The 24,940-nt window shown below is 42.8% G+C and overlaps 1 protein-coding gene across 2 annotated transcripts in view; it reads right to left on the bottom strand.

Annotated features, from left to right (window-relative positions):
* Positions 1 to 1,760: 1,760 nt before the first annotated feature.
* Positions 1,761 to 24,940, bottom strand: part of gnaz (guanine nucleotide binding protein (G protein), alpha z polypeptide) — a 506,271-nt gene continuing 483,091 nt past the window's right edge. For both annotated transcript variants that reach the window (XM_068055359.1, XM_068055360.1), the window contains exon 3: positions 1,761 to 3,209. In XM_068055359.1, the coding sequence (XP_067911460.1) occupies positions 2,865 to 3,209 (345 nt within the window). In that variant the 3' untranslated portion in view covers positions 1,761 to 2,864. The remainder of the gene's footprint in view (positions 3,210 to 24,940) is intronic.

Here is a 24,940-nt window from a genome sequence, read left to right on the forward strand (position 1 = left end):
CCCAAGGCCTAACATTAATTTCCTCATAGCAACCCTGTGAAGCAACAATAACTGGGATGAACAGGAGGGAGGTCCACTGATGACTAGGACCACCTGCCACCTCCATTTGCATGTGCACATGGTGAAGGAATGACTAATGGCAATCCTGGTGAGAGAGGAGGAAAGAGGCAGTTAGGATGGCGAGGTTGTGGTAGGCCTCATTTGGTGCATCTTGCACCATTCTCTGCTATGTTATCACCTGATTTCTGACAAGAGCATGAAGGAAAATCACTGTTAACATGTATTTGTGGGACACAAGTAGTCAGAGTTGAATAGTGTAGTTCTAAATTGCATTGATATCCAGGAGAGTTGCTGGATTGTGGGACTGGCTGGATCATGGAGAGGAGTTCCTAATCATGGAGATTGAGGGGATGTACATCCCATGGTTGTCTGGAGATCCAAATCATGTTGGGGAGGGGGGGTTGTCAGATGGTGTCCTGGTGGCTCCTGATTGTGGGGGTGAAGGGACAATGGTGGTCTGGAGGTTTCTGATCGCAGGGAGAGTGTAAGATGGTGGTCCTCGGGGTTCTGATTTCAGGGGAAGGGTCTGATGGTGGCTGGGGTGGCCCAATGATGGTCGGAGGGAGCAGAGAGATCACTGGAGGTGGGGGTGGGGGGGGTGGGAGTGGTGTGGTTGGGAGTTTAACTGGGTTAGTTTGTTGGGTTTAGATGAAGCTCTCCTGTTCCTCTTGGCCTACAAGGAGTGCTGTAAAGGCACTTGCTTTGTAGATTCAGTTTATCTTGCCTTTGTAAGCTGCTGTGTTTCTCAAGGCTCGGGAAACCCAGCTGCCTGTGGTTAAAAATAGAATGGCCATGAAAATGAAGGCACACAGCCTTATTATAATATTTTAGCATTTCCTGTGAACAGGTCGGTTGCCCGCCCCTCTTCCCAGCTCCGTTAAAATCAGAAGTGGGCAGCTTCAAGGCAGGTTCAGTTCCTGTTCCAGATTTTTTGCATTTTAACATCTGGCACTTCCTCAACCCACCCATTTTTTGGAAGTTAAGTTAGCCTAAGATCACTGAATATAGGCCAGTCCACACCTGTTTTCTGACCTGTGGACCTTGAAAAGGTGATGGTCAACTTGTTTTGAAAAAACCCACAAATAAAACATGTTGGAAAAGAAAAAGAAAGAAATTGAGAGGGGTTAAAAAAAAAAGCAGAAACAAAGGATAAAGAACAAATTTGTAAAAGGAGGGATAAATGGCCCAGAGTGAAGCTGGTTCATAGAAATCCACTGCCTCCTTGTGGCTGTTGGCCTTGGCTTAAATGCCACTTTCCAGACATATTTTAATGCACAATAAACCTGGTAATCAAAAGCCCTGCCACTGAACCACTAAGCAATAAATGACGTGATATTAATGATAATTAAACTTCTCTGCTTCATTTAGGAAAATGAGTTAAACCCTGCTCTTTTCCTCATCTGATACAAATGGAGTTACTTTGTCTATCTACCACTCTGGAATGAAAATCAGGTGTTTTCTTCTACAGGTGGGGTGATCTGTTCCTCCAGATTACTGCACAGGCAGTGAAGACAAATATTTTCCCCGGAATGTTTTGATTAGATAACGTATTTCATGCTTGGAGATTGTTTTTACACCTTAGATAAATATTGCACTGATGAATGCCACAAATAAAATCTGGCTTTGCTTAGTTATTAGAGGCAAATATTACCATAAATCATCTTCACAATGATGGATAGCACACATTTTACCCACTAATATCATTCATTTTATTTCATTTCTTCAAGTGAACAGCTTTTAAAGTTTGTCTCAAAGCCCTTAACTGGAGATTCACATACTAAATACACTTTGTTTATGTGTTTTTCCTTTTCATTTCAGAGTGTGCTTTATATTTTTCTAATATACTTATATACCTTTGTCGTTTGAATGTTGCATGATAAATGAAAGAAAAATCAATGCTGAGCATTTCAATTTTAGTTACAAATGTGTCTTTCGGCCATCAAAAGTTGCCTTTATCAATTCAACAAGTTGGGACAGGTCTTAATAGTGTCAGAACAGTTTACAGGCCAGTAAAACTGCCTTATTTACCAGTCAGTGGTTCTTAATTGTCTCCATTTTCTAACCAAAAAGTAAAAAGTCTGTAGAGCACAACAATTTCCACAGTTTCCATGTTGTTCTTTTTGCTCTTCCCTGTAGAATTTCTATCCTGAATTGTGGAATTGGATCAATGAGACATTTCCATTGCAGTGAGGCCAGTATGATGTAATCTTGGTCACAATTGTTTGAAGAATGATGTATAATTCAGAATAAAAATGGAGGACGAAACATTATACACATTTATATCTGGGAAATTAAATGTTCAATTTTTTTTAAAAACCTTACATTGGTATTATTTTTTATTTACAAGGAGCCAAAGAATATGTGATGCCTCTTTTAGCTGAAGGAGAGGAAAAGAACTGCTGCCTGTGGTTGTCTTGATTGGTTATCTTTGATGTGGCATACAGCTAACTAAGATTTTGGTTTTGCAGATAGCAAGAATGATGCCAGGAATGGCAGGGAGCTTATTAAGTCACTGCAAATAAACTATAGCTTCGTCACATCACATAAAAAGAAGTTACATCAGAGATCACAGTGTTTTTCATGATTCCATACTGGAACTCATGATGCTGGATTGTGAATCACTAGAATCTTAGTGAATTAGTTAAGCTATTCAGTGCAGTAGCTCAGACCTCATCCAGTTATTGTCATCGTGGTAATTTTCCTCACCCTCTTTTGCTGCCAAATCCAGCATTTCTCCTGTTTACGTTTATTCTTGACCTCCTGAATCCCTTGTGGATTTTGTTCAATATTAGCTGGAGTATTGTCTAGCAGAGCCCAATGTATTTCAAGTTATTTTGAATTATCACATCAGTAACTGCATCAAAAACAAACTGGATGTTACTGGTGTCTGTAGCACAGGTAAAATGGGAGTAGATCTCCTTTGTTTCCTTGTTGCGGTTCAGGTCCTCAAACTGCCGCTGAATGTAGACAGCAGCCTCTTCATACGTATTCTGACCCTTGTACTCTGGGAAACATACCGTCAATGGAATTCGTTTGATCTTTTCTGCAAGGAGATCTTTCTTGTTCAGAAACAGGATAAGTGAGGTGTTGATAAACCAGTTGTTGTTGCAGATAGAATCAAAGAGACGCAAACTTTCAGCCATTCGACTCTGAAACAAAATGGTAATAGAATTGTCAAAAGCTGAAGATGTATTTAGTAGCAAAACTCTTAGCACTAAAGTAAATCTAAAAAGTATATGCTCAAATTGAAGAGAATGGAGGCGAAATGATCTTGGACGATACAAACCATTTTACACAGGGGCGGCACAGTGGTTAGCACTGAAGCCTCACAGCTCCAGCGACCCGGGTTCAATTCTGGGTACTGCCTGTGTGGAGTTTGCAAGTTCTCCCTGTGTCTGCGTGGGTTTTCTCCGGGTGCTCCGGTTTCCTCCCACAGCCAAAAGACTTGCAGGTTGGTAGGTAAATTGGCCATTATAAATTGTCCCTAGTATAGGTAGGTGGTAGGGAAATATAGGGACAGGTGGGGATGTGGTAGGAATATGGGATTAGTGTAGGATTAGGATAAATGGGTGTTTGATGGTCGGCACAGACTCGGTGGGCCGAAGGGCCTGTTACAGTGCTGTATTTTTAAACTGAACTAAACTCCACACAATTTTCTATCTTTAGTTGTGCTGTTTTGTTTAGATAATGAATTATTGCGTATTTACAGTTGCTTTCAATGCATGATTCCATATTTGAAGTCACAGTTTGATAATAAAGATGGCAACTGGTTTGATATGGCAGTTGATTTGTTATCTCTATAGAAGGACTTTTTTCCAGGAATTATAGCACTTTAGCAGAAAATCTTGCAACATGTGCTAAGATAGAAATTTGTGAGATTCCTTGCAGGATGTCATGCGATACCAAATCACTCGCTCTGATCAATTATTGAACATAGGTGGCAGGGAAATACATAGGGACCGTTGGGGATGTTATTGGAATATGGGATTCGTGTAGGATTAGTATAAATGGGTGGTTGATGGTCGGCACAGACTCGGTGGGCCGAAGGGCCTGTTTCAGTGCTGTATCTCTAAACTAAACTAAACTAAACTAAACTAAAAATCTGTGGTTTGTGATCCTGGTTGTTATTCTGGCATTGTGCTTGCTGGTGCTCACCAGCGTTGACCCTGCCAGAATATGAGGGATCAATGGAAGGGCACTTCAGTAGCATGGGGCCAGTGGAACCCCTTGCCACTATGAGTACATAGAGTCATAGAGAGATACAGCACCAAAACAGGCCCTTCGGCCCACCGAGCCCACGCCAACCAGCAACCACCCATTTATACTAATCCTACATTAATCCCATTTCCCTCTCCCATCACCTTCCCTCAATTCTCCTACCACCTACCTACACTAGGGGCAATTTACAATGGCCAATTTACCTCTCAACCCGCAAGTCTTTGGCATGTGGGAGGAAACCGGAGCACCCGTAGGAAACCCACGCGGTCACAGGGAGAACTTGCAAACTCCACACAGGCAGTACCCAGAATTGAACCCGGGTCGTTGGAGCTGTGAGGCTGTGGTGCTAACCACTGCGCCACTGTGCCGCCCCTCAGATGTGACATCTTGGTTGTCCATCAGCCATACACTGCCAGAAACCCTTGCATTTGCGTAACTCCTAGAGTAGGGGAGTTCATGCCCCTAGTCCTGCCCTTTCCTCATCAGTGGTTCTGTAAGGGTCATATGGAGGCTTCAGTGCTTTTATCAATGTTGAGCAGAAAATTCTAACATTAGTTGGGACCTGCCACGTTTCTGAGCTATTCTGTTAAATGCCTACCAAAGTTATGGTGTAAATTCGTCTACAATTATGAATTTATTAGAACTTTGTTCACCAAATATTCTTGCTTCTTCCCAGTTTGGTCAGTTTCATTTTCAGATTTCCCATCCCTTAAAGAAATGTCTTTTGTGTATTGCCAGATGCTGGCCCCACTGGTAAAGATGCTGTCATTTACGAGTAGTAATAGTAAGCTGCTATCATTAAAAATCTTCTGTAGTGTGTGCACTTCCTGTCTACAAACATTACTTCCTGTTTTCTTGATTTTTGGTCATGTTTTCCTGTCAACTATTAAGATCCCATTAGGGACTGTTAACTTTGAAAAAGAGAAAGTTATTACTGAAAGAATAACACCACTAGATTTCACGTTTTAAACAAATAACTTTACTGTACAAAAGTTAAACAAAGGAAAACACTACTAACTCAACACTACAACTTATACTTTAAACTTAAAATCTTAACAGAACATGAAGATGAATACTTTAAACTCTAAATCTCAACAAAACACTCCTGTTTGAGTATTACTTCAACCATAAGAGTTCCCCTATACGTTACAGAATCTTGGTGGTTTGTTCATTTCTCGTGGGACCAATCCAAAGTGTCCCACAGCTCTTAGTAATTCAATTTTCCTTAATCTATCAGCTGTCTTCCAAGGTTTGAGATCTCCTGGGGATTCTCCCTCTGGCATTCGGCTAGGCAAATCCTCCAGTTCTCTTCCAACACCTCCCGAATCTAGACTTCTCAGCTTGAGTATGGGCCTGCCTCAAAACAGAAGCACCCCTGGTTCCTGATGGCCTCTTTACTCCTGAGCTTAGCTGCTTTCGAAGCCAACAACTTTCCAAAAGCCAACTGCTTTCTCTGTGACCAACAGCCTGTCTAGAGCCAACAGCTTTCCAAAATACAACTGCTTGCCTATCAATAAGCACAAACCAAAACATCAAAAGGCACTTCCTGCATCATCTATCTCCATAGCAATGTGGTGCACATAAGATGTCCCAGATAGCAATTTAAGCTAATTACCTCCAACTCCCAAAACATCTCTTTGATTTCTGATACCCTCACAAATAATTGATATTGCTAAGAATAACAGAGCAATTTTTTCTAGACTTTCTGGTTCCAACTCCCAACTAAATGAGTCCATCTGCTGTTTTATGGCTCTCACGTCTCTAACTCTGTATCTCTAAGTGCTCATGGAGAGATTTTTGACCTTTAATTCTTGGGTGGTCTGCAACCCTTTGTAATTCTGACAGCTACACATTTAATTCCCCAAAACTAAAATTGACCTCTAAAATATTAATACAAACCATGAACCAGGTGATCGTAACACAACATTTACAGCTCTAAATTGCAAAATCAGCATTTTCCATACAGTTCTGCTGTGTTAACAGTAGTGATGCAGATTGAGAGTCTGGTCACTAGGTGTCTTTGTGGAGCAAGTTCTGAAGTCTGTCTCCCAACTCTTTCATCACCATCTTGTATATAAAAAAATATGAGCAGTGTCACTATAATACTGGTATGTAGGCAAATATCAGAGAGGTGTAACAATAATAGGGTAATAATATAGGGGATTTCAACTTCCCTAATATCAACTGGGATAGTCTTCATGCAAAAGGCTTAAAGGGGGTGGAATTCTTAACATACATACAGGAGAGCTTTTTGAGCCAGTACATTGAATGTCCCACAAGACAAGGGGCAGTACTGGACTTAATCCTGGGGAATGAAGCTGGACAAGTGGTAGAATGGTCAGTGGGGGTGCACTTCGGGGATAGTGACCATAACTCTGTAAGATTTAAGGTAGTTATGGAAAAGGACAAAGATGGACCGGAAATAAAGGTACTGAATTGGGGGAAGGCCGATTTCAGTATGATAAAACAGGATCTGGCCAAAGTGGACTGGGAACAACTACTTGTGGGAAAGTCTACATCAGACCAGTGGGAGTCATTCAAAGAGGAAATAGTGAGAGTTCAGAGCCAACATGTACCCGTTAAGGTGAAGGGTAGAACCAACAAGTCCAGGGAACCCTGGATGTCAAGGGATATAGAGGATTGGATCAGGGGAAAAAAAGGAGGCTTATGGCAGATTCAGAGTGCTGAAAACAGCGGAGGCCCGAAGGGGTATAGAAAGTGTAGGGGGGTACTTAAAAAAGAAATTAGGAGAGAAAAGAGGGGACATGAAAAAACACTGGCGGGCAAGATAAAGGAAAATCCTAAGGCATTTTATATGTATATTGAGGGCAAGAGGATAAGCAGGGAAAGAGTAGGGCCCATTAGAGACCAAAATGGCAATCTGTATGTGGAGCCGGAGGATATAGGTGAGGTTTTAAATTATTACTTTTCATATGTGTTCACTATGGAGAAGGATGATGTAGCTTTAGAGATCAGGGAGGGGGATTGTGGTATACTTGAACACATTAGTATTGAAATGGAGGAGGTATTAGCTCTTTTAGCGGGCTTAAAAGTGGATACATCCCCAGGCCCAGATGAGATGTATCCCAGGCTGTTATGCGAAGCAAGGGTGGAGATAACAGGGGCTCTGACATAAATTTTCAAATCCTCTCTGGCCACAGGAGAGGTACCAGAGGACTGGAGGACAGAGAATGTGGTACCATTATTCAAGAAGGGTAGCAGGGATAAACCCAGTAATTACAGGCCAGTGAGTCTAACATCAGTGGTTGGGAAACTATTGGAAAAAATTCTGAGGGACAGGATTGAACTCCACTTTTGGAGAGGCAGGGATTAATCAGGGGTAGTCAGCAGGCTGTCCGTCCCGAAGACTGGTGGATCGTATCAAACAACAGGTCCCTTCTGCTGTGCGCAATGGGCCAGATACGGGCTGTACTCAGCCAGCCCGTGCTTGCAAAACTCAAAACACAGTGGCCAACATTACATGTTATTCCACGATTGGACAACATTTGCTAAATAATCCACAATGTGCTAAGAATTACAATGACAACCAATTTAAGATTCTCAGTAGAGCTCACAGTGTGGTGCATTTGCGCATACTGGAAGCTACATATATTATTACACAGGGCCCTGTTCGTTGCAGACAGAAAGAATGTGTACAAACATTGCGCCTGTTTCAGCTGAACAAAATAAGTAACAGCCATTCGCTGCTTCATTCCTCAGCACAATGCCTTGACTAATCAGAGTCAAGCTGTATGGTTTAAATTTTAAACAAAGCTTGGCAGTTAACTGTTAGTCAACATAAACTTGTCCATTCACCATGGCAACGCCTCTACCAATCAGATTTATTGCTGAAAAGGTTATAAAGCTTGCTGTATGATGATTTAAACTTTTGTTTAATTATTTAATAGCTATCTTTGAGTTCTTCAAAATAGCACAGAACCCTGAGGAAATGAATTTATAAATGAGGTTGTGAAAAGAGCAGGAGGGTTTTGACTTACTGGGGGGTAAACTAGGCTCTGTGGCACAATCTTTTTAGATGCTTCATGGCCACCTTATGTTCAAAAATGAGGTCCAAGATTTGCATGCACATATCCAACAGGAAATGTGCAGGACAGCATCTTGGTAAAGGGCTTTGCGTGTGCAGACGTAATGAACTCTGGGAGAGCAGGCAGATCATGACATCAATCAGTATGCAATGGTAATTTGCCATCAGCATTGCCATTTTTAAACTTCACACTCCAGCCAATGCCCTGTCTTAACCTTGTACAGCTGAACATCATGTTAAATGACATGAAGCCTCCCTCCCTCCCCCCAGCAGCACTATTTAAAAAGGGATCATCAACTACTTACAGATTAGTTGCTGGATTATTTCTTCTGGCTGCTGGTGCGTTTTTGAAACTTTCTTGGCTGAAGTTTGAATAGTCTACAGGGAGTTGTCTGGCTGGTGCTGAAATACTTTTCTGTATTTTAAAGGCTTGTGCTGAAACAAGTTGCTTCCAGACATGGGTGGTCTGGTAGGGCTACCTCTGGGAATTGAGCGTGACTGGGAGAATGAAGAGAGGCCACACGGAGCAAGACAAGCTACTAGAAAAGGGAGGGGGGGAGGAGCTCTCAGCAGGAGGCCATAACCATCAAGGGTCTCAGGGAGCAATTTTCTGACCCCAACCTCAATGAGGACCAATGCATGAGATGTCTTCATTTCACTAAAGAGGTTGTGAACCTAGCCACAAGTGCAACCTCAAAGTCGAGCAAGTGCAAGGGCAACCTGTGGCTATCATGGTGACTGTGGCACTTATCTTTTATACACCTGGCTCCTTCCAGTTTACTTGGAGAAATAAGTAACATCTCAAATTTGCAGTGCACTACTGAAGCTCTCTATACACAGAGAAATAGTTTCATCTCATTTCTTCTTTTCCGTGACAAGAAGACAGAGCGAGCACGAGGGTTTGCTCAGATCACAGTCTTCCCCATGGTGCTAGGTGCCATTGACTACATGTGTATTGCTTTGTGTGCACCACATGTGAATGTGATCATATTTATGAACTCCCTCAATGTTGGTGTGCAACCATGGCAGCACATCATGCAGGTTAGTGCCCATTATCCTGTCAGCAGTCATGATTCTTTCATTCTGCAGCAGCCTCTGTGACACCTGTATCTGAATCCCCAGGCATGTAAAAGGCTGGCTACTGGGCAACTAGGGTTATCCACTCATGACGTGGCTCATGACTCTGGGTTCGGAACCCACATATACATGCACAGTAGGTCTACAATGAGAGCTATGCTGCCACAAGGAACATTATATAGCATACCATCGGTATCCTCAAGCAATGCTTCTGCTCCAGGGGAGCCTTGCAGTACTCAGCTGTGCAGGTATCAAGATTTATGGTAGTATGCTGCATGCTGTAAAACCTTACCAATGTGCAGGAATAGCCCTTGTCACCATCTATCGGATGAGAAGCTGAGGAACAGGAACACAAGGAAGAGGAGGAGGAAGTGCAGGAACACAAAGAGGAAGGGAGGATACAACAGAAACAGCTCCTCTGCATAATCAAATAATTCATAAGTAATCATAGAAAGTTTACACCACAGAAAGAGGTCACTTGGCCCATCGTGTCTGTGCCAGCCAAAAAACATTCCACCCATTCTAATCCCACCTTCCAACATGTGGTCTATAGATTACGGCACTTGAGGTGCATATCCAGACTTCTTTTGAATGAGTTGAGGGTTTCTGCCTCAACTAACCTTTCAGGCAGTGAGTTCCAGATCCCCACCACCCTCTGGGTGAAAAACCTTTTCCTCATCTCCCCTCTAATCTTTCTACCAATCACCTTAAATCTGTGCCCCCTAGTCACTGACCGTTCTGCTAAGGTAAATAGATCATTCACCGCCACTCTATCCAGGCCCCTCAGAATCTTCTATATTTCAATCAGATCTCCCTTCAGCCTTCTCGGTTCCAAGGAGAACAACCCCAGCCTGTCCAATCTTTGCTCATAGCTGCATTTTTCCAGCCCTGGCAACATCCTCATAAATCTCCTCTGTACCCTCTTTAATGCAATTACATCCTTTCTGTAATGAGGTGACCAGAATGGCACATAGTACTCAAGTTGTAGACTAACCCATGATTTATACAGTTCCAGCATAAACTCCCTGGTTCTTATATTCCATACCTTGGCTAACAAAGGAAAGGATTCTGTATGCCTTCTTAACCCCTTATCGACCTGTCCTGCTACCTTCAGGGATCTGTGGACATTTACTCCAAGGTCCCTCACTTTCTCTACACCTCTCTGTATTTTCCCATTAATCGTGTATTCCTTTGCCTTGTTTGACCTCCCCAAACGCATCACCTCACACTTCTCCAGGTTGAATTCCATTTGCCACTTTTCTGCCCATCTGACCAGACCATCAATATCTTCTGCAGCCTAAAGCTATCCTCCTCGCCATCTACCACATGGCCAATCTTTGTGTGGTCTGCAAACTTCTTGATCATGCCCCCTACATTTACATCCAAATCATGAATATATACCACAAAAAGTAGGGGACCCAGTACTGTGCCCTGCGGAATGCCTCTGGAAACAGACCTCCAGTCGCAAAAACACCTGTCGACAATGACTCTTTGTTTCCTGCCACTGAGCCAATTTTGTATCCACCTTGCTGCATTTTCCTGGATCCCATGGGATTTTATTTTTTTACCAGTCTGCCATGTGGGACTTTGTCAAAAGCCTTGCTAAAATCCATGTAGAATAGCAGTAACCTCAACCACCCCTCCCTATTCACCAACAATCCCACACTCCTTACCTTTCCTCCAGCACTGACAATGACATTGTCCTCTTTTCAAAAACAAAAAAATGAATACCACCAGTAAATGCACATTCTAATCCAATTTTATAAATTCAAACATTACATAAATATACAAAAATAATCAAGAATAATGTCTGTCTTCTGTGTGCCTTCACCTATCCTAATGGCCCTATGAAGTGCTTTTCCAGTGGCTGCAGCATGGGTGTCGGAAGGTGAGGAGGCTGCAAATGGTCTTGGAGGGCAACCTTGAGCACCATAGAGCCCTGAGGGCTTGGCTTCACACTGCACCATCTCGGTCTGGGAGGCAGCAGTCTGTACTGGCTAGCTGACAGGCAACAGCACAGTCACTGGCTGACTGGCAGGGGTGGGATCAGGAATGTATCATTCCCAGAGAAGATAGCAGGTTTGTACTCCATGAAGCCACCAGCACTCTCCCGATGCAGTACCTCAGCAATCCTACTGATCTGTTTGAGAACTGATAGATGGACTGCAGTAATGCCCTGGAAGCTCGTTGGAATGGATGGGCTCCAGACTTTGCACAAAGTAATGTGCCAACATGTGTGTGTCAGTGAGTGTCCTGCAATGGGTTTGGGTGATGTGGCTGTCATGGTAAATAATTGCCAGTGCAGATAGATGTGAGTTGTGAATATGAGGCTTGCGATAATGCTAAGTGTGTGGGCTGAAAGGGTGAAAATAATGGTGGCCTGCCCGTATGGGCCGTACATCGCAGAGCTTAGCCGGGGCCCCCCCCCCCCCCCATCCCACCACTCCCCCACCCCCCAGGTGGCATGGAGGGGGCAGACGTCCGTCCCTGGCAGTGGCATCAGCAGCCTGTGCGCAGGCGCTGATGCCATTTTTAAAGGGCTTCGAGCCTTACATTCAATTTAAGTATTTAAAGTAACAGCTAATAAAAAAATGTAAATGTATTTAAATTGCCCCTCTCCCACCCTGCCAATAACCATAAAATTATTTACCTGCCCTCTCCCCCAAAACACTTTCCTTGCCCACCTGACCTTGCCCCACCAAAGTACTTTACAATATAACCCTTCCCACCATCTCCTACACCAATGATATTACCTTGACTCTGCTTCCCCCCTCCATCCCCCACACTGAGAAACTTACCTCCTCCCCCATCTCCACCAGTGTTCCGCCTCAGTTCCCCAGATGGGGATCTGAAGGCGCGGTGGTGCCGGACACTGGCACGAATATCGCACCAGGACAGACAGCAGCAACGTGAAGGTAATTAATTCAATGATTTAAATTTATTTATATATGTTAATGACGGTCCCATTGCCGAGCGGCGGGGGGCTGCCATGAGACCTCGCCACTGGCGGCAATATCCGGCCAGGCCCTCATGGCGTTGGGGTGCGTGGTGGCCCACTGCTGGAGGCATTTTCCGCCCCACCCCCTGCCCGTTGCGACCCCCATGTCAGGGATCTGTAAAATTCAGCCCTGTGATGGTGGGGTAAAGCGTATGAAATGGAGGGCTGAGTACTGATTGTTAGAGATTGGTAGCTGCGTGATTGGGAGTAATGAATTGAGAAGCGGATGAGGCTGGCGGTGCATTTGGTAGGATTTTAAGACAATTCGTGTCTGATCGTTAATCTTCTTCTTGCATTGCATCCATGTCCTTGAAGCTACATTCCTGGCATTGAAATTCATCACTACTTCTTCCTACCACCTCCTCAACATCTCTTTGGAGGGCCTCCTGCCCCCATGATATAGGATGTCTCTCCTTCTCTCCACATCTTGCACCAAGACCTCCAGGTCATTGTCTGAAAACTCTGGTGTATTCTCCTGCATGTTCAGCCATTCCTCAAACAGCCAGATTCACTTTTCAAAAAACACCATCACTTCATGCAGCTACAATACACCTTCCTTTAAGAGGTTCAGGCAGCCTTTAAGTAGTGTAAGCCACTCGGGATATCAAGCCCCCTCCTGATGCATGCAGCAATCATTTAAAAGAGCGGGCAGCACCAATTTTTATCATGCTGCCTGCAACACAACAAATAGACGTGGGTTAATTGTGAATCACAATCTTCCTGCCCATTTTTGTGGTTAGCCAGTTTAATCCCAAACTGTATTTTAATCTTTTCTGTATAATTCCGTTGCACTCTCTGGGCAAAAGAAACCCTTCAAAAATTCTATTTGAAATAGAGAGACATTCCTGACAGCTTTAAAATAATAAAACTTCACGTTACAGATTCAGGCTGAACTGTGTCGCTGAACACAAATAGAATAAATTAGTTGTTAAAGCCATTTCAAATGCACTGATATTACAAATAAGTATTCTTTACTTGAAACGTTGAGCCCATTTGCAACACCTTATAAGGAGGATTTGGTGGTTGTTGAGAATTAAGAGTTACATGGTGAAGCCTGTACTTCTGGTCAACCTCTCTAAAAATATACTTTGCACAGACAGTTTCTTACAAAACTTATGTAATTTAGTGTTTAAATAATACAAGATATGTGCCTCACTCTCTTGGGCACAGGCACAAACTAAAATATGGTAGGTTAGCAATGTAGATTATACAAATTACAGTGCATCTGGATGAAGAAATGTGTCTCTTATTGGCCCTAACTTTGTGATAGTACTGATGGTGAACGCTGACAGTTTCACCATCATTACTCCTCTAAAACAGATTACAACTGCTGGAGCACACACATGTGCTGTTAAATGCAGAAATCCAGAAGTTGCTGTCAGTGATTCTATGCTTCTCCATAGGGTGCGCTGTTGAAGTCCCTCCAGACTGCAGTCAATTAGAAAACACTGAACTGATGAGAACTTATCTATTTATACTATTTATCTCACTGTAAAAACCTTTGAAAAAATTACAACTTGTTGAATGATGTGTAACTGCATTTTTAACAGCATAGTTCATAATTATTGCTGATGAACTTCTCTGGTCTTGGAAAACTAATTTTATATCTGTGGACTGTCAAATTTCTCCATTATGATAAAAAATATCCACCTATTTTTAGTGTAAATGTTTTGGTTCAAGCCTCATGCTCAGATTTGAACATACATTCCACCTAGAATTCACCATTTTTAATATATTATAGATCGTACATTTATATCCAAGATGTAAAATAAGTGTGTATGTCATACATGCAAACTTGAAACAATCTGGCATTATCTGCCACAGATTAATATTGGATCTTTCCTCTTTCAATAGTTGAATCCAGTTATTTGGGGTATCACAACAGGGATTCTAATGGTAAAATCTTGGCATAGAAATTCTCAGGTCAGTGCAAGGAAACAAACTCTGCTTCTGAACAGGTAGGCCCTTGTGTACCCAATATTGGGCGTTGGGCCTCATTTAGATGAGACCAGTGAGCAATGGGCAACTGCTTGGTGTCCCCAGGCTGAATTGTGAAGAAACTAGCACATTCTGTATTCTTGTTTGTTAAATCTCACACAAGAGCCGCATTTGCCTTGCGAGGGCCCCATGCAAACTTTCGCTTTGCAACCCCTACATTAATAAAGTTGAGATTGTTGAACTTATCACCAGATTTGCTTTGGGGACCCTGATTGGGTCAGGGCCTTGCGCAATTGGATGGGTTGCACAGTCCTAATGACCCCTGATTTTGCAGAAATTTAGATGAAAAAAAATTTCTGTATCATAAATAAAACAGATTTTAGAAGCCACTATTTGGTGCTGAGATGATTTTCAATATTTTATTTTTTTTATTTTATTTTAGAGATACAGCACTGAAATAGGCCCTACGGCCCACCGAGTCTGTGCCGACCAACAACCACCCATTTTATACTAACCCTACAGTAATCCCATATTCCCTACCACCTACCTACACTAGGGGCAATTTACAACAGCCAATTTACCTATCACCTGCAAGTCTTTGGCGGTGGGAGGAAACTGGAGCACCCGGCGAAAACACATGCGGTTACAGGGAGATCTTGCAAACTCCGCACAGGCAGTACCCAGAATTGAACCTGGGTCCCTGGAGCTGTGAGGCTACAGTGCTAACCACTGCGCCGCCCAAATATTGTGCCAAGAGATTTTTACTCTGCTTCTGATTGTATTTATTTTACTCAGTTCTTCTTGAAATGTTGCTGTTTAAGATTAAACAGAAAGTCCACCAGTGGTGGAAACTCCTGTGTCGAATTTCAAGGCCCATTCATTTAACCTCATTGCACAAGTTATTTTGAAATTTCTATGTAGCCTCACAATGAGCATGATTTTTACAATGATGCAAAGCATAACAGAGGCTTAGTGTTCCATGTTTTAAGTCAGAAGTAAAAATAACCTATTTTGTAGCTGTATGTTTTGTAACCTTGTGAACAAGACATAATTTTATCTGTTGGGTGAGAAATTGCTTACTCTCTGGTGATAGATCGATAGAGGTCGGTGCTGTTGTTGAATTTTGTGCTAAATTTCTGAAATCCTTGCTTATAGATTAATTGATAAATTGTTTTGAACTAAGTAGAAGAGAAATTGAATTGGGCATTAAATGGGAGCAAAAGTTGGGGAGGGCTCTCTTTTTGTGTCGTCAGCAACCACCTAAAACTGATGCTGGCCTAATTAAGATATTGAAACAAGGGTTTTGCACCTTGTTGTGAAATTAGCGTCAAAGAGTGCCTGATCCATCATGTCCTAACTAACCTCAATAAATCATGGTGGGAAGAATCAGGAAGCAAGCTGTTGCAGCGATTTTTAAGGGGATCCTCACCTCCATTAGATGGCTCTGGTTATTGTTCATTTACAGGTGTGGTTTTGGGCCAATTGTTTGGGCCAGATTGTTAGGCATTTCTTCTTTATATTTGAGATTTATTTCCAGGTAGTGGACAGGCTGACAAAGAAGCCTGAAGGTCAGGTCTGGCACAGAACGAGTGAATATAAGGCTGAGAACAGGCTTTGAAAAAAAAGACTTGAATTTATACAGTGCCATTCACGACCAGCTGACATCTCAAAGTGCTTTACAGCTGATGAAGTACTTTTTTTGAAGTGTACAGCTGTACAGCACGGCTACTGGACATTCTTCTGGGGGAGGGTGAACAGCCAGAGGTCGTGTTCCACGTTGGCACCAATGACATAAGTAGGAAGGTGGATGAGGTCCTGAAAGCAGTTTTTGGGGAACTAGGAAGGAGAATAAAAAGCAGGACCTCAAAAGCAGTAATCTCAGGATTACTCGCAGTCCCACGTGTGAGTGAGCATAGAAATAGGAGAATTGAGCGATTGAACATGTGGCTGGAGAACTGGTGTAGGAGATTTCTGAGGCATTGGGACCAGTTCTGGGACAGGTGGGACCGCTACAAGGTGGACAGATTGCATCATAGCAGGACTGTGACTAATATCCTTGCAGGGAGATTTGCTAGTGCAGTTGGGGAGGGTTTAAACTAGATTGGCAGGGAGATGGGAACCAGAGAGGGAGCTCAGCTTGGAGAAAAACAAAACTGGTAACTTGTCAGGGGTGTGGGAACCAGGAGCAAATATCACAGAAGAATACCAAGCTGTACAGAATACTGGGGGAGATAGCACTAGAGTAGTGAATAGTAAGTTATAGGTGGGGTCAGAGTAAGGTCTAAATCAGGGTTAATGTGCATGTATGTGAATGCATGGAGCATGGTTAATAAGATTGGTGAGTTACAGACGCAGATTGCCATGTGGAAATATGATGTTGTGGCTATAACAGAGACCTGGTCAAAGAAGAGTAGGACTGGATGTTAAATATTCCTGGATACAAGGTGTTCAGGAACTATAGGGAAAGAAAAAAAGGGGGAGGGGTGGCAGTATTGATTAAGGAGAGCATTGCAGTGCTGGAGAAAAAGGATGTCCCGGGGGTTCGAGGACAGAATCAAGTTGGCTAGAGTTCAGGAACAAAAAAGGTGCCATTACATTGCTTGGTGTTGTCTACAGGCCACCAGCTAGTGGGAAGGACGGGAAGGAACAAATTTGCAAGGAAATTACAGAGAGGTGCAAAAATTACAGGGTAGTTGTAATGGGGGACTTTAATTATCCAAACAGAGACTGGGATTGTAGTAGTGTAAAGGGCAATGAGGGGCAAGAGTTCCTAGAGTGTGTTCAGGAAAATTTTCTACAGCAGTACTTGCTAGTCCAACAAGAAAGGAGGCATTGCTTGACCTGATTCTTGGGAATGAGGTGGGCCAAGTGCATCAAGTATCAGTCGGAGATCATTTTGGGGACAGTGATCATTGTATCATAAGGTTTACGCTGACTATGGAAAAGGACAAAGAACAATCCACAGTAAGAATAATTAACTGGGAGAAAGCCAACTTCATTGGGGTGAGAATGGAGCTGGGGCAAATAAATTGGAGTCAATAGTTGGTAGGAAAACCGGTAGCTGAATAACGGGCAACCTTCAAAGAGGAGATAGTTTGGGCGTAGTCAAGGTATGTTCCCTCGAAGGGGAAAGGTAGGGCAAACAAATCCAGAACTCCCTAGATGACAAAAGAGCTAGAAATTAAGATAAAGAAGAAAAAGTGCTTATGACAGATGCCAGGTAGAAAATACTATTGAGAACCATGCTGAATATAGAAGGTCCAGAAGGGAAGCAAGTAAAAGAAGCAAAGTGAGAGCATGAAAAGAGAATGGTAGCTAGCATTAAAGGAAATCTAAAAGTTTTCTATAGACATATAAATAGTAAAAGGTTGGTAAAAGGAGGAGTGGGGCCATTTAGAGACCATAAAGGGTATTTACACATGGAGGCAGAGGGCATACTTTGCATCTATCTTTACCAAGGAAGAAAATGCAACCCAGGCAGTGATGAAAGTGGAGGTAATTCAGCCACTGGAAGGGTTTAAAGTTGATAAGAGGATGTATTAGATAGGCTGTCTATACTTAAAGTGGATAAAGGATCAGGACCAGATGAGATGCAGCCAAAGCTACTGAGGGAAGTGAGGGTGGAAATCGTGGAGGCACTGGCCATAATTTTTCAGTCTTCCTTAGACTCGGGGTGGTGCCAGAGGACTGGAGAATTGCAACATTACACCCTTGTTTCAAAAGGTGTGTATAGATAAGCCCCGAAACTACAGGCCAGTCAGTTTAACTTCGGTGGTGGGGAAACTTCTAGAAAAAATAATTCGGGACAAAATTAATAGCCACATGGACAAATGCGGGTTAACTAAGGAAAGCCAGCATTGATATCTTAAGGGAAAATCATGTTTAACTAACTTGCTGGAGTTTTTTGAGGGGGTAACAGAGAGGGTTTATGAGCGCATTGCTGTTGATGTGGTGCACATGGACTTTCAAAAGGCGTTTGATACAGTGCCACGCAACAGGCTTGTGAGCAAGCTTATAGCTCATTGGATTAAAAGGGATGGTAGCAACATGGATATGGAATTAGCTGAGTGACAGGAAACAAAGTGTCGTGGTTAATGGATGTTTCTCGGGCTGGAGGAAGGTTTGTAGTGGAGTTCCCCAGGGGTCAGTGTTGGGACCCTTGCTTTTCCTGATAGATATTAATGACCTAGACCTTGCTATACAGGGCACAATTTCAAAGTTTTCAGATGATACGAAACTTGGAAGCATCGTGAACTGTGAGGAGGATAGTGTGGAACTCCAAAAGGACATAGACAAGTTGGCGGAATGGGCAGACAAGTAGCAGATGAAGTTCAACGCAGAGAAATGTGAAGTGATTCATTTTAGAAGAACATCGAGAGACAATATAAAATAAAGGGTATAATTCTAAAGAGGGTGCAGGAGCAGAGGGACCTGGGTGTATATGTGCATAAGTCATTGAAAGTGGCAGGAAAGGTTGAGAGAACAGTTAATAAAGCATACAGTATCCTGGGTTTTATTAATGGGGCATAGAGTACAAGAGCAAGGATGTTATGCTGAACTTGTATAAAACACTAGGTCGGCTTCAGCTGGAGTATTGCGTCCAGTGCTGAACTTTAGGAAAGACGTGAGGGCATTGGAAAGAGTACAGAAAAGATTCACGAGAATGGTTCCAGGGATGAGGAATTTCAGTTATGAAGATAGACTGGAGAAGTTAGGACTGTTTTCCTTGAAGAAGAAAAGGCTGAGAGGTGATTTGATAGAGGTATTCAAAATCATGAGAGGTCTATACAGAGTAGATTGAGAGAAACTGTTCCCACTCGTGAAAGGATCGAGAACCGGGGGCACAGATTTAAAGCATTTGGTAAGAAGCAAAAGTGACGTGAGGAAAAACTTTTTCATGCAGCAAGTGGTTAAGGTCTGGAATGCAATGCCTGAGAGTGTGGTGGAGGCAGATTCAATTGAAGCATTCAAAAGGGAATGTGCAGGGTTAAGAGGAGAAGGTGGGGGAATGGAACTGAGTGAACTGCTCTTTCGGAGAGTCGGTGCGGACATGATGGGCTGAATGGCCTCCTTCTGCACTGTAACTATTTTGTTATTCTGTAGTCAGTGTTGTAATGCAAGAAAAGTGGCAGCCAATATATGCACAGCAAACTCCCACAAACAGTAATGTTATAATGACCACATAATCTGTTTTTTGTTGTGATGATTGAGCGATTAATATTGTCCAGAACACCAGAGATAACTCCCCCGCTCATCTTCGAAATAGTGCTATGGGATCTTTTACAGCCACCCGAGCAAGAAGATAGGGCCTCGGTTTAACGTCTCATCCAAAAGACAGCACCTCCAACAGTGCAGAGCTCCCTTAGTACTGCACTGGAGTGTCAGCTCTAGAGTGAGGCTTGAACCTAGAACCTTGTGAGTCAGAGGTGAGCATGCTACCAACCAAGCATGCTGAAGCTAATGTTCAGAACCAAGTGGGAAATCTAAAGACATGCCAAAAGGCTGGGTTGGTGGTCAGATTAAATGGGTGTGGCTAATGTCCTGGGCAGGCGCTTGAGAATAGGCCATTGGATTTGAGGTGAAGTGGAAAATATTAATAATTTTTTGCTTAAGTCCTCCTGCCATCTTGATTATGAAAGAAGAATAAAGATTTAAAAACAGGTAAAAATTAACTAGCCTGCAAAATATGAATAAAATCCCAAATTTTAAATCTAGCAGGTATTTTCAGAGAAGAACTAGATACAGAAGGCTTAGTTTTGTTTGTTGAATTGAAACCCAATTTTTACTGAGTTGATTTACTTAAAGACTAACATGACTGTCACATTTCGGGATGTCAGACTGTGCCGTCATAGTGTAATATATGTTAAAACCGCTACAATTGAGTTCAACGTGGTTCACAAGGGTTTAACTTTGCAGGGATGAGAGACACAGATTGGAATTTCAGTTGGGGTATCTGCACCAGCATGATTCAGACCATACTACTTGCGCATGATGTCTAGTTAGGCTATCCATTCGATGGCCTCCTGAGATGCCGAGTGAAGAAATGTGGTGCTGCCTACAATCGATCTTAGTGGGCAGGTTAATGTGATACAAACCTTGGTCTGGGACTCATGGCCACAAAATGGACTCCAGGTCATTCCTCATTTTCCACTTATGGAGCAAGTGGCTGCACCATTCATGCCATGCACAAATTTGGTTGAGTGCTGTCCACTGTCTTCATGGGAGATCAAAGTGAGGGACCTCTGCTGTACAGTCAGGAATGACGGGTTGGTTTTTTATGTTGTATGTGTCTCACCTGGATGGTGGGTTGATACCAGCTGCATGAATATTAGCTCCAATGTTTCCCAGAATAGTTGGCGTGATTATAAGTGCTTTCTTGGTAGGTTTTTCAAGTCGTCATGAATGGGAAGGATGAACTTTTCCATTTCACGGAATTCAATGGCATCACGGTGAATGGCAGGCAGGCCAATGTGGGACAGCACCAGGAGCCACTCAATTGGAGTGCACTTAAGCATCCTTGACACTGTCCTCATGATGGCGTTTGCTGGACATCCACGGTCTTTGTGTAACGCCTGCAGGAGGAAAAGCAGCATTCTGCAGCCGAGTAGACTAGGGCCACTATTGCAGTGTGAAGTGTTCTGGCTGTGCTCCCTCATGACGTTCCAGTGAGTTTCTGGACCAGGTTCACCATGGTTTTTTGGCTTGTGTTGATGAGATGAGGCTGATAAGTGAGAGTTGTGTCCATGGTGACACCCACATATTTAGGCTGGGGTCATGGGTAAGTCGCCTTCAATAGAAGGAAACATTGAGTTCTTTCCTGACGGCGTTATTGTTTAATTGGAACGCTTAAACAGATGTCTTCTTTGGATTGGGCAAAGGCACCAGATCCGGAAGTAGCATTCCAGTAGATCCAGGTCACTGGTGTGTGACTTACTTGCTTCCTCTAGTGTTGATGCATAGACGATCTTCTGTGATTTGGTGCAGGGCCGTTTGTTGAGCATCCGTGTTCGGCTGGTCTTATCATCAAGATAAACGTGGAACTTATGGGTGCTCATTAGGGTGTTGATAAGCCTAAGAGTTTTGCGGCATTTGAATGATTGCTAAAAGTTTCAGTGGTAGGTCTTCACACCAGACAGTTTTATATGCCGATGAGAAGTCTATGAAGGCAGCTCCAGTCTTCAGCTGCTCATGAAACCCTGCTGGTGGAGTGATTCAGATAATGAAGTTTGAAGTTTGGATATTTCAGCGATCACCACTTTGAGTGACAGGACTTGATTCATGTGAGCTCCTCTGTGAAATTACCCTTGGTAGGGTCAAAAGTAACAAAAAGGAGAAAAACAAAACCCATATTTAGGGTCAGTCAGGTCTTAACAAAATCTGTAAGAAGGCATGTCCTGGCCTGAGTTGGAAATTAAGATATAGGGCGGCACAGTGGCACAGTGGTTAGCACCGCAGCCTCACAGCTCCAGCGAACCGGGTTCGATTCCGGGTACTGCCTGTGTGGAGTTTGCAAGTTCTCCCTGTGTCTGCGTGGGTTTTCTCCGGGTGCTCCGGTTTCCTCCCACATGCAAAAGACTTGCAGGTTGGTAGGTAAATTGGCCATTATAAATTGTCACTAGTATAGGTAGGTGGTAGGGAAATATAAGAACAGGTGGGGATGTTTGGTAGGAATATGGGATTAGTGTAGGGTTAGTATAAATGGGTGGTTGATGTTCGGCACAGACTCGGTGGGCCGAAGGGCCTGTTTCAGTGCTGTATCTCTAATCTAATTTAATCTAATATAGCAGGTTGATTTCCTCACATAAAATCTAATCTGAAGAGAAATTAAACTAAAAGTAAATATTCTGCCTACTATTTGGGATAGCTTAGCCTGCTTTTTCATATAACTCAGATGTCAGATTGCTATAATTAAATATATTATGCCTGTTCGATGAAGAATTGGATGGCAGTATGTCTTCATAGCAAAAAACATTTTCATTAACAAATGTGCTGATGGACATCACAAACTATTTATTTTTGAAGCGTGGAGAATTTATGTAACAGGAAAAAGTGATTAAAACCAACAAGCTAGTCTCATTTTGACTGTCATAATCCACACCTCTCACTTTCACCATATTCCTTAATCCCTTACTACTCGATAATTATATTCAGTTGTCTCTTGAACCCATTAACGATTGTTTCAATGATTCGCCCTGTTAATTTGGTTCACAACATGGAAGCTGAACAATGGTATTGCTGCTTTTGTTCAGCCACATGTACTCGATAAAATAAACCAGCTTCAAGGAAAAAAATACAGGGCTATCATTTGTTAGCTCTTTGACAGAGCTATCTAATGAATCTCACTTCCCTCCTCTTTCACCTTAGCCCTTTTTTTTTCCTTTCAAGTATTTATCTGGTTCTTTTTTGAATGTTACTATTGAACCTGCTTCCCCCATCCTTTCAGGTAGTGCATTCCAGATCATAACAACTCGCTGTGTAAAAAAATAAATTCCTTGTCGCCTCTGTTTCTTTTGCCATCATCTTAAGTCTGTGTCCTCTGATTACAGATCCTTCTGCCACTGGAAACAGTTTCTCCTTTTCTCTATTAAAACAGTTGATGGTTTTGAACACCTCTATCGAATCTCCTCGAAACTGTCTCTGTTGTAAGGAGAACAACTGCAGCTTCCCTAGCCTCTCCATGTAATTGATGTCCCTCATCTCTGCCATGCTTCTAGTAAATCTCTTCTACGCTTTCTCCAAGGTCCTAGTTACTGAATGTGTAAGATTAGTGACTTCTGGCTGCAGTTGACATGAACAGATGGAACAGATTGCTGAATTCACACCTGCTGACTTGAGCAGCTTGTTGTGTGGGTGCCTCTTAGAGCTTTTTCATATAGCTCAGATGTCAGATTGCTATAATTAATTATATTATGCCTGTTCGATGAAGAATTGGATGGCAGTATGACTTAATAGCAAAACAAATTTTCATTAACAAATGTGCTGATGGACATCACAAACTATTTATTTTTGAAGCGTGGAGAATTTATGTAACAGGAAAAAGTGATTAAAACCAACAAGCTAGTCTCATTTTGACTGTCATAATCCATACCTATAATTTTCACCATATTCCTTAAACCCTTACTACTCGATAATTATATTCAGTTGTCTCTTGAACCCATTAATGATTGTTTCAATGATTCGCTCTGTTTATTTGGTTCACAACTCATTACTATTGTTTAATAAAGGAAGTTCTTTCTGATTTACCTCCTTAACTTCCTAACTTTTAACGCACGTTCAAAATTGGTGGTATAAGCAGTGATTGTAGTTAGTGCAGAATTCATAAAAAAGCTTGAAATTTAGACAAGTAACTAATATACCTTTGACTATCAATAGTCAAACATGTGAGATATTTTGAACATTATGGGCTGAATTTTAACCTGCCAAGGTGTGCAGGTATCGGTGCATATGGGAGGTTAAAGAAGGAAAAAGTATTAGCATTTCGGGAAGCTGGCAGGAACCCACCAACTTTAACTCGTGTGCGTTTGTCAAGTGGGTGGGTAACCCCTACTGGACAGATGGGTCTGCAATTAACATACGTTAAAACACAATTGATTACATCTTTAACCTTGGATTCTAGCTTTAACTGCCAGCACAAGGATTTCCTGGGCTATCTGAAATTTGGCAGGTTGAACAAGGTGAGAAGATGGTGGGAATGGATGGGGATAAGCAATTGACAGGCTGGAAAACCTTTAAATGCTGAGATATGAGAAGCTGCTCCTTTGCCTAGGTGAAAAGGTTTTGCTCACAGAAATTGTTGTGAGAATGTGCTTTCATTGCTTTAAAGGTGACTTCCAAGACTTTGGAGGTCATTTCTGCTACTTTGGACTTTTTTGACTTTGATCTGCACTTCTCAGCTGTCAGCCCTCTCAGCAGCATGGAGCTGCTTATGCAGCTCTACCTGGGACTTCTGATGAGGAACAAGAGGAGCGGCACCAGCCTTCTTCTCAATCATATGCCGCTCCACAGGACAGCCGACAGCTCCAGCTTGCAGGAGGCGCTACATTTAACACATGGTATAGAGGCAGAGGATGAGCTTTCAGGCCATGACTGAGCAACAGTGCCTCAGGAGGCTCAGGCTTTCACAGCAGGGTCATTGCTGAATCTGCAGCCTCCTGGAACAACACCTCCTACCAGGTGGGCATGCATTGCCCATGCCAGTCACAGTCACCATGCCCTGAATTCCTTTGCCTCCAGTTCCTTCCAGGGATCTGCTGATGCAATCTTCAGAATCTCACAATTGGCTGTGCACAGGTGCATCTCCCAGATGACCGACACCATGTTTGCCAGGGCTGCTGCCACTTACATCCTTTTCGCTGCAGATGAGGCCAGTCAGAATGAGAGGGCACTCGGATTTGCTGCTCTGGATGGATTCCCACAGGTACAGGGAATCATAGACTGCACACAACTGACCTTTCAAGGTGCCCTCAGATCAACCAGCAGTATTCATCAATTGAAAGGGATTCCACTCTATTAACGTTCAGTTGATGTTTAACCACCGGAAGGTTTTCATGCATATCTGCACAAGATACCCTGGAAACTGCCATGATGCCTCCATTCTGTGCCAA

The sequence above is a fragment of the Heterodontus francisci genome, chromosome 23 (genome assembly GCF_036365525.1).
Source record: "Heterodontus francisci isolate sHetFra1 chromosome 23, sHetFra1.hap1, whole genome shotgun sequence".
NCBI lineage: Eukaryota > Metazoa > Chordata > Chondrichthyes > Heterodontiformes > Heterodontidae > Heterodontus > Heterodontus francisci.